Source organism: Hemitrygon akajei, chromosome 15, assembly GCF_048418815.1.
Source record: "Hemitrygon akajei chromosome 15, sHemAka1.3, whole genome shotgun sequence".
Taxonomy (NCBI): domain Eukaryota; kingdom Metazoa; phylum Chordata; class Chondrichthyes; order Myliobatiformes; family Dasyatidae; genus Hemitrygon; species Hemitrygon akajei.
Window position 1 is genome coordinate 39,780,698 of NC_133138.1, and position 10,993 is coordinate 39,791,690.

General features: G+C 42.1%; 1 protein-coding gene across 1 annotated transcript; it reads right to left on the minus strand.

The window, feature by feature from the left end:
- Nucleotides 1-6,472: 6,472 nt before the first annotated feature.
- LOC140739262 (protocadherin gamma-C5-like) lies at nt 6,473-8,978 on the minus strand. The gene has a single exon (XM_073067405.1). It carries the CDS (start codon nt 8,976-8,978, stop codon nt 6,588-6,590), a length of 2,391 nt encoding a protein of 796 aa, XP_072923506.1. The 3' UTR covers nt 6,473-6,587.
- Nucleotides 8,979-10,993: the final 2,015 nt, after the last annotated feature.

Below are 10,993 nucleotides of genomic sequence, written 5' to 3' on the forward strand. Positions count from 1 at the left end.
AACAAATGGGAAGAGGTGGCTAATTGGCACCAACCTTTGAAGGTTAAACCAAATTACGCTGAATGCCGAGGTACTCGCATCAGGACCCTCGGCTCCGACCGTCTCAGACCCGGACTATATCTTCCAATAGCACTACCTCCTCCTTATCTGGAGCTTGCAGGTGATATGGAAAAAATAGAAATGGCTGTGAGGGTATGACCGCCAACAGCAACAGCAACAACAGCAACAGCCGAGGAGGGGCTCAGACTCTCTTCCAGGCTCCTCACTAACAGTAGGGAATGTCTTGATACATAAAAGCTGCAAGTAAACTAGTAGCTGGCCAAGAATCTAGTTCGGGGATGCCCCTGAAGAAAAAAAAACACTCGTTAATTGTCCCCGATTAGAGTTAACCAGAGTTCCTATGATAGAATCCCTGTCCGAATGGGTTAAAAACAAGCAGGGACTTTTTTCACTGATGAAACACTTGTTAAAGCACAGAACGCATCTCTAAATTTGCTTGAACGCCACGCACTCTAAACACTAAATGTGTAATTATTTGCACCTCCGAAGGATCATATCTTGAAACCCCCTGAGTATAGATTACCCGAGCTCCGCACTATAATGCAGTTCTCTACAGTTCAGTGGGGGGAAAGCCTGGGGAGATTGGTTGTGGCAGCAAATAGAAGACGACTTAAAGTGGGAGAATTATTGAATGATGTGATTGGAAATTGTAAACTAGCATCTGCACTACATTGCGCTGTGGCCATCAGGAATCCAGATCCCGATGACGATTATAGTACCAAGCATATTAACATGAAAGTAAGAAGGGGCAAATATTCTTATCGAGTAGGGATATTTTGGCCCTGAGGGAATAGCAGCTGAGATTCAGTTCAAAAGGAAACAGGAGGAGCTCTTCCTGAGGGGCCAACATTCACTGCCCCATGCCTTACTGGAAGTGAAACCACCTTTTATGCTTATTGATTTGGGATCATAGGCTGTTCCCCAGATACATAGGCTGTTCCATTAAACAGTATCGCCTATCTCCAGAAGCCATCAAGAGTTTTAAACTTGTCATAGAGACGTTATTCGAAAACAGGTTTTTGCAATGCAGGCGATTTATTGTTGGCCTCTCAGACGCTGACTGATTTTACAGAAGAATGTGTGCCGTTGTTGAATCATTTTGCTGCCAGAGGACGTACAACCTCCTTGTCAAACTTTCAACTCTGCCGGCCTACAGTGACATATTTGGGGTATATATTGCGCAAAGGGACCTGCCGATTGGGGCCGGAGCGTGTGACTCTCATTGCTCAGTCTCCCAGACCTTCTAACAAAAGACAAATGATACCATTCCTGGCAATGATAAATTACTGTCGACATTGAGGACCTGAATACCGCATCTGAGATGCTGTCTTACGAGTCGCAGTAACGCAGGATGCATCTGATACAATACTATGGACTGAGGATTGCCCTATTACAGCAAGCCGTTCCAGCTGTATGTGAATGAAAATGAGCGTTTCGCAAGCGCAGTATTAACCCAAGGTAGCTTACGAAGACCAGTGGCGTATTTTTCCACCCTATTGCATCGAGTGCTTAGAGGAATGCCAGGATGTTTAAGGACGTTGGTAACGACAACGGCAGTTGGCGAGAAGTCTGCGCCGTTAATACTACAGCTTGCTTGTATGCTACTGACCCCTCTGCTGCAACGTTGCTCTTTAGCTCAGCAGCTGCGCAACATTTCACTACCGCACGCCGCACGGTGTAATTAAAAGGTCAAATTTGACTCTTAAAAGAACACCGGCATTCAGCCCGACCACCCTGGTTCCAGTGACCGGGTCATCACATCCCCATGACTGTATTAAAACCTATCCGCTATGCCCCTTGATAACCGAGAATCAATGCCCTTTACCGAGGGCTCTTCTTGCAAGCCGAGCCATCACACCCTATTAGAAAGCGATGCGATAGTGACTGCCTTTGAAACTTTAGAGGTACAAATCGAACCCCAAGGAACTTCAGCTCAGGCAGCGGAGCTATTTGCTCCAACACGAGGGACACACGGTAAATATCTATATGGACTCTAGGCAGGCCTTGGGGTGGGACATGATTTTGGATCACTTTGGAAACTTCGGGGGTTCATTACTTCAGCGGGAAACCCCATTCAAAATATGCATTTCATAAAAATGTTATAAGCAATGCAGCTGCCCAAACAAACTGCTGTCATTAAGTACGAAGCTCACAATAACGGCTCAGAGCCCATAAGTAAGGGAAATGCTGCAGCGGACACGTCTCCTAAAGAAGCCGCTAATGCAGGTAAAGTTATGTTAGTACTCTTGTAACTCTTACCCCAAATCTGCATTTCCGAAAAAGACAGGACTCTACAAAAGGATAAGGGAGTATAAAAGGAAAAACAGAGTTTTCAGGACTCTGAGTGGGTGTGGAGACATCTGTATAATCTTCTTGTGTGTCACAGGAATCGAGATATTATACATCAATAATGTTTTGCATCCAGACTAGCAATAATTGCGGGAGAGGTTATGCGAAGCTGCGAGATTTGCTAGTGACAAAATGGGGAAAAGTCACCTGCTAAATTTGATCATTTTCCACCCGCGTCGGCACCATTTGCTAATTTGCAGATAGATACCTGCCATTGGGGGTTATAAGTATCGGTATAGTAGATATGTTCTCCAAATGGGGGAGGAGTTTCCCACTAGAAAAGATAACACCCTACCTACGGTTAAGATATTCATGCAGGAAATTATTCCCAGATTTGGGGTACCATGCAGGTAAATTAATTAACGAATTAGGTCCGGCGTTAGAATTTCCGTTGGAATACCACCTTCAGTAACACTCGCAGTCCTCGGGACTAGCAGAAAGAATGAATGGAGTATTAAAATATATATTGTCTCAGGTATGTCAGGAAACTAGATTGAAATGGCTCATTATACTTTCTAAGAAAACAGGTCAGACGGACAACCAAATTGACTCAGTTCGAAGTATTAATGGAAAAGCCTATACCGCCGGAGTCTCTGCTTCCTTTGATTAGTGCGCAAACGTCCCTACTCAGAACCGGTAAGTAAACCATAGAAGTTTGTAGGCAAAGCATTAAGAGCAAACCAAGTACATGTTGTTGCTGCCTTCCCTAAAGCGGGGGGGGGGGGAGAAAAACATTCATCCCATTAAACCTGGAGACTGTAAAGATGCTTACGAAAGTCTACCTTTCCTCTAGGTAGAAAGGTGGTGATATCAGGTGATTCTGATGACAAGGACTGCTGTGAAAGTCTAAGGGAAGGCTGGCTGGATATAGGGAACCAAGTGCAATTTGTCTTCTCATGAAGAAGGGAAGACGGGATACTAAATTATGAAGAAATTACTTTTTTCTTGTGGACAACTGGGGTTTATTATACTGGGGGAAACCTATAATACTTACTTGGGCTTAGCTTATGAACATGCTACGCGGACAAACGTAGTCAGTGTTGGGACGTACATGGGGATTCCTGTGCATAAAGCCAACGCCGTTCAACGAGAAGCAAGAATGCGTCGGCAAATTAGCAAGCTATGTCAAAAGCTATTATTGGTAGGAGAAAAAAGAAGGAATGGATACAGGAGGGAATAAATAATCAACATAAGTACAAGCTACACAAAGGTCAATCGGTTTGGTATTCTTTAAGGGAAATTCCTTTAAATGCTGGTATATGACTGGCTGTAAATTAACAAATCATAATGCCTAGATTTTATGTAGCTTCTCAAACAGGCGAAAGCGCAGCTGCAAATAAAACAGGACATGTCAGTTATTGGGAAGGAGTAGTTGTAGCGAAAAGTTTTATTTATGGTGGGAAACCCCTCATCCATATGGGCTAATTTTGTAATGATCACACTCGTGGTCATGGTTGCACGATGTGCTGGCTCTTGGATAGCTCGGCCTGCAGCTTTCCCTGTAAAATTATCCGTACCGGTTAAACTGGAATCTTTCGATCCAGAATATAATGAAAAGGCCTGTTTAAACATGAGGTTTTTACCCCATGAATATGGCATTCTCTATCCAGAGGAAAAAGAGAATTGTCCAGAAAAGGTGGACAAAACGAAGGGACTGAGGAAGAAAATTAAATTTTGAATTTGGTGTTGTTGTCAAGCTGGACAGGCTAAGCATTGCCCAAGATTTGGATCATGAGAGTGACAGGATATGACGCAGACACTGTCTTGCAATAGACCATGCCAGAATTGAAGTAGTCCTAGTTTTTACCGAGACTGGTTAATAAAGAAATCGAATGTGGGAATGCAGTTCTAATTTTGTGTACCGCAAAAGTGTAGTAACAAAATGTGTTCAGTATACAGCTGGATATCTTTTTTTATTATTTTACGAATTATTACTTTTGAAGGAAATGTAACTTCATTATCATTCAAAGTAAATATTCTTGAGTATTTAATTATAAATATTCAGTTACGCAAGTTGAGATTTCAAAAACCTGACACTATGGATATCATCAAATTTAAAATTAATTTCGTGTTTTACATAAGGTGTTTAAATAAGGTTTTTCGGAGAAAAGTGCACGGGCGTGACTAGTACGATAATCTAATGCTGCTAACGGGCAATGGAAATCATTGTTCACTTTTATTCAAACAATATTTGCGCACAATTTATTCTCCTGTTTAGGACTTTTATTTGCATTGTAAATACGTATATCCAATGCTTCCAGTTTGGTACAGTATATTTAGAATGTTATTCGCGCTCGATGTCAACCAAGAGATTGGTGGTTGCAGGGAAAAGAGACGGGTGTTAACGGTTGGATAAATATTTATTTTGGAGAAACAAAACAAAAATTGTTACTTTTACTGAGTATTTCAAAGCGTCTGGAGAAAACACAGCAAGAAACTGTATACAGTAGTATCCTAAAAATAAAGACCAACCATTCAAGGTTGTTGGAATAATTTATAATTGCAAAGACTAGCATCCCTCAAATATCGACTAAATGTTACGTTTGTCTTCTTCAGTACTTCAGAACAACTGGAATAATGGCGAATACTACACTTTGCTTTTGTTCTTTAGCATACTATATAGAGATCCAAGTCTGTAGGTATTGTCGACCTGAGTATTTCCTCATCTATTTTAAAAAGGGCCTCCTTCTATTCGGAGGCTGTGCCTTCTGGTCCTATTCTCCCCCTGGACCCTTTGGCCAGCAAAGCTTTTTTCTTAGATAACGAGCCCAATATAATTGCGAATATAATGTTACTACTTCCCGCGTTGTTTCTGATGTCTGAGAAATTCTATCAATCTTTAGATTCTATTCCAAAGTTTATATGTGGAGTGACAAGGTCAACATGGACAATAGCAGCTGTGAAATTTCGAATGACATTCACAAAGAACGTTACTGTTACACGGCAAGTTTGGTGCCAGAGAAGTTATTTTATCCTCAGCTGATGATTGAAAGAGAAAATATCCATGGATCACTGCATAATTGTGTATTTTGTTTACAAGCTGCAGTAAAGGAATTTTCGAAAACAAGGGGCGCAAATCCGCTCACCATACACCAAGTGCTCGATGAAAAATAATTCATAAAGCCTCAGCATTACATTTTTGCTGTTATATCCTAGACTCGGGAAATGAATGCTAATATTACATTTTTTTCTTTGCCAACGACTTAACCTGCAAGTTGTCCTTTTAGAAATCCTGTACGAGGACTCCCAAGTCCCTTTGCACGTCTGATTTCTAAATGCTCGACACGTTTGTAAAATAGTCTATGCATTTAATCATTCTAACAAAGTACTAGATCATACTCTTCACTGCACTATATTCCACCTGCCACTTATTTACACGTCCTCGTCATATGTCTAGTTCTTCTGCAGACTCCATGGTTCACAACACTAGCCACTCGTCCACCTATTTTCATATCGTCCACAGCGAAGCCAGAACGCCATTTTCTCCCCTTCACAGCAAACCCAGTATTTTCCTTCATTTCAGATTTTCCCTGCTGCACTATTCTGTAACTCGCTGTTTTAGCGATCTTTAGTTCTCTCTACTTTGCCCTTATTATTTTGGTTAGATTTGCATCTTCTCCAGGCAAGAGGTCTTCTATTAACAAACTTTATCTCAGTCTCCCCGTCTGTCAATTGTAATAATGATTCTCTTGTTCTCTATCTGATTACTCAATATAGAATATTAAAAGGACTAGATAGAGTTGATTCTTGTAGTGGAGAAATCAAGGATAAAGAGACTCAGGCTCAAAACTGAGGGTCGGCCCTATCGAGCATAAATGAAGAGAGATTTCTATAACTAGTGGGTGGTGAATCTATTCGGACATATGGCTGTGGTTGAAGTTTTGAATCCTGACAGTAAAAAACAAAATCCAAGCATATATTTAATACCCCTGCTATATTTTCACCTTCGATGCTTACATCATTTATTTCACCTAATCAGCCACATTCTCCCTCTGCGAAAATTTGTCCTTGAATATTGCATTTTGCAATCAATATTTATATTAAAATACGATTTCTCCGCCTCATAAACAATGGAATTTGTTTCGGGTTCTCTTTAAATATTTGTTCCCATTGGTCCAACTTCTTGGATTTAAAGAGAGTTCGAAGTGGCATTGTTATCCGATATTTATAGAATGACATTAGGCATGAGATATTGGCGGGTTACACGGCTTCAGAAACAGGAAATCGGTTTTCGCTGACTTTGGAGACAAACAAACAGAATAATGACGGTTTTCCGGTACGTAAACCAACGAGTTTGCTCTACTGTCATTTATGGACTCCTTCACTTGAGGTCTTAGGTGAAAGTTGTTGTTAGAATTTTCAAGTCTGTAGCAACAACTGGGTGAATTGTAGGCTTGGCCGACGTTTCTGTTCACGTTACACTTGATGCCAATCAGGAGAATGATGGTGACAAGAAAGAGAGCGGAAGTGCAGCCGAAAGTGACAATTAAGTAAAGATTCAGGTCAGAGAAATCTTCGGGCTTCGCTACAAAATTACTGTTTTCAATGCTTCTTTCAGTGATGTTGTCCGTAACTGTAAGGAGAATTGTAATCGTGCTGGAAAAGCTTGGCTGTCCATTATCCTTCATCACAATTACTAGAGTTTGTGCAGTGGCATCAGACTCCAAAATATTACGAGCTGTTCTAATTTCCCCCGAGCTTTGCCCAATATTGAATAAACTAGGATCAGTGGATCTCTGCACCTGATAGGACAGCCGCGCGTTCTGACCAGAATCTGCGTCAGTTGCCATTATCTTGGTGACCAAGTACCCCTGACCCACTGAATGCGGCACGAACTCCACAGCTGCTGATCCACTCTCTGCTGAAGGTGAAACAATTACTGGAGCGTTGTCATTTTGATCCAAGATGATCACATTCATCGTAGCGGTGCTGCTCAGTGGGGGAACTCCAGCGTCCCGGGCTTGAACGTAGACCTGGAACGTTTTAATATTCTCATAATCAAAAGAGCGCAGCGCATAAATGGTACCATTCACAGAATTAATGTTGAGATATCTGGATACTGGTAAGTCCTGGATAAGGCTCTCTACAAAGGAGTAAGAAACATAAGAGTTCTGGTCCAAATCAGGATCGACAGCAGCTGCTGCGAAAATAAATGCACCTGGAGCGTTGTTCTCCATCACATAAACTGTATAAGAAGACTGGGCGAACCTCGGGGCGTTGTCATTGACATCAGAAACCCATATCTGGATAGTTTTGTTCGTCGATCGAGGAGGAGATCCCGAATCCCAGGCGAAAATAGCAATATTATAGAGTGCTGTATTTTCCCGATCTAACGAGTCACTGGTAATTAGTTTATAATGATCGCCCGATGATGCCTGCAACTTAAACGGAATATGTGGTGCAATCTTGCAGTGAACTTCTCCGTTCACCCCAGAATCTCGATCATGCACATTGATCACTGCGACTACTGTTCCGCGCACTGCAGTCTCTGTGACCTTTGTAGTCACCAGGTCTACTTCTATTTCCGGGTCGTTATCATTGACATCAGTTATCCTGATTAGCACTTTAGAATGCCCTGCAATGGCTGGTGAACCTCTGTCCACAGCCTGAACATCCACTGTATAACTGTTTGCCTCTTCGAAGTCCAGATCTCCTAAGACTCTAATTTCTCCCGTCCGGGGTTCCAAACGGAACAGTTCCTGCACTTTCTTTGAGGCACGATTGCTGAAATAATAAGTTATCTCTGCGTTTAAGCCTTCATCTGCATTCGAAGCGTGCACGGTAACCACTGGGGATCCCTTAGACGTGTTTTCTGGCAGGCTGGCTTTGTATATCTTCCGATCGAAAATCGGCGCGTTATCGTTGCTGTCCAGCACAGTAATTACAACCTGAGTTGTCCCAGATTTCCGAGGGATTCCTCCGTCAACGGCCGTCAACACCAGCTGAAAAGATGCCTGCCTCTCGCGGTCCAGGGATTTCTCCAACAATAGCTCTGCAATTTTAATGCCTTCTTCTGCGTTCTCCACTTTCAGACTGAAGTGTTCGTTAGGGCTGATCAGGTACGTAGTGACTGCATTTGTCCCCACGTCCGGATCGAGAGCGCTCTCCAGCGGAAAACGAGAGCCGGGTGCAATATTTTCAACAATCTTCAAGGCAACGGTGCTTTGCGGGAAAATGGGCGAATTATCATTTATATCAACAATCTCCAATTCACCGCGGTACATTTCCGGGGAATTTTCAATCACAATTTGGAAAGAAAGAGTGCAGATAGATATCGATCCACAAATTTGTTCTCTGTCCATTCTCTCATTGACAAATAAAACCCCACTCTCCAAATTTAATTCCGCATATGGTTCAATGCGACCGGAGACAAGCCGTCCTCTACGAGCGAGCAATGTTCCAGTCTTTAATCCTAAATCTTCAGCAACGTTACCAATGATTGATCCCCGCTCCATTTCTTCGGGAATCGAATACCGAATCTGTCCGAAAACCACATTTAATGCACAAATAATAACAATAAAAGGCAATCCCAGGGACTGCAAGGCTTTCTTACCCTGTACATTCGCCATTGCTGTGAGGGCGCCTCCCTTTCCAGGAGCACGAATTTACTTCTGTTACGTTTCGAGAGGCTGCTGACTGAAATATCTAACTAAACCTTGTCTTGCCGAAATGATGGACTGGTCCAGTCTCTGTTTCGATAAATGGTCGCTCAGACTAAAGTAAAATACCGGGTCTTTTCCGTGTAATTCTGCTTTCGTTCACGGTGGGGGTGGAGCAACGGATCTCTAGCTGCACTTGAGATTCTGATTGGTGTACAGCGTCACAAAGTGTTCTTGTCAATAATAACGCCAGAAATTCTTAAAGCTGGACGGCGCCAGGAATGGCAGTTTACGGGTGTACAACTATAATTTCTGCCGCAATGACACAAGAAGCTTGCGGTTTATTCCGCAATTTTTGTTTTGTTCCAATGTTTACACCAAAGCTATTAAACTGTTCCTACAAAAGTCAACAGCATATATTAAAATAGCTACTTGCATGCATGCTGATATTGAAAGATTGGCTCAGGGACTGCTTCCGTCTCTTCCACCTGTAATGAACCCTAAACTTATATCATGAAAATGTTTATCTTCTGTAGTAAATCTCGTGATGTCAAACAGGACAAAAGTAAACGGGCAGTGAATAAGAAGTAAAAGACCGCATGGAATCCACTCTCTAGTATAGGAAATCTAGACTAAAAGTCGTGGAAAAATTATGAAATGATCATGGGGGAGGGGAGTTAATGGATGATTTCAGTCATCCACAGATATACTCGCTTGTAGAAGGATGTTCTATTTAAATGAAAACGAAATTTCCACAAAACTAGTGGACAAAACGATATAACAATTACAGCACGGAAACAGGCCATCTCGGCCCTTCTAGACCGTGCCGAACGCTTGCCCTCACCTAGTCCTACCGATCTGCACTCAGCCCATAGCCCTCTATTCCTTTCCTGTCCATATACCTATTCAAATTTACTTTAACTTAGTAAAATTTAACTTTAACTTACTTTAACTTGGTAAATTAGAAGCAGAAAATATTGGACGTACACAATTGTTCAAAGTGGAAAAATGTTCTGACAAGAATAATGTTTCCGATCAATAACCAGTCAATTTTCTTTCCATCCCCATCCACTGATCACCTGGGCAGTTCCGGTATTTCCTGTCGTTCAAAGTTCAAAGTACAAAGTACAAAGTAAATATATACCACAAGATACAACCTGGCCATTTGCCTTCATATGGGGATAGTCAGTAAACCCAAGAAATATAATACAATCAGTGAAAGAGCGCCACCGACAGGTCGAACAAACGACCAATGTGCAAAAGACAAAATAAGTAAATATAGAAGCGATAAAAATCAAAGACAGTGAAAGGACGTAGCCATGAAAGGGAGTCCATAAGTTGTGGCGACAGTTCAATGATGGGACGAGTCAATTTCAGTGAAGTTTTCTCACTGGTTCAGAAGCCTCATGTTTGAGGGTAATAACTTTCCCTGAATCCGGTAACGAGGACCCTCAAGCTCCTCTACCATGTTCCTCGTGGCAGCAGCGAGAAGAGAGCATATCCCGGATGGTGCGAGTCCCTGATAGTGGATGCTGCTTTCCTGCGACAGTGCTCCATGTATCTGTGCTTATTGCTGCAGAGATCTTTGCCCGCGATGGACTGGCCTGTACCCAATAGTTTCTGTAGGATTTTCTGTTCAAGGGCATTGGAATTTCCATACCAGGCCGCTATGTAACCAGTTCATATGTTCTTCACCACTCATCTTTTGAATGTTGTCAAAATAAAATTAAATCAGTAGAAAAAGATGACATAGGATTGAAAGGTGTAGAGTCTCTTTCGGCTGAGTTAAGAAATGTCAAGGGTAAAAAGACCCGAATGGCAGTTGTATACAGACCACCAGAGAGCAGCCGGGATATGGATTACAAATTACAGCAGGAGATAGAAAAGGCGTATCAGAAAGGCAATGTCATATTAAGCGTTGAGGATTTTAACATGAATGTGGATTGGGAAAACACGGTCAGTACTAGACCACAAGAGAAAGAATT

Bases quoted from the DNA above. Each gene is read 5' to 3' on its own strand.
- LOC140739262 (XM_073067405.1), bottom strand. From the start codon at position 8,978: ATGGCGAATGTACAGGGTAAGAAAGCCTTGCAGTCCCTGGGATTGCCT.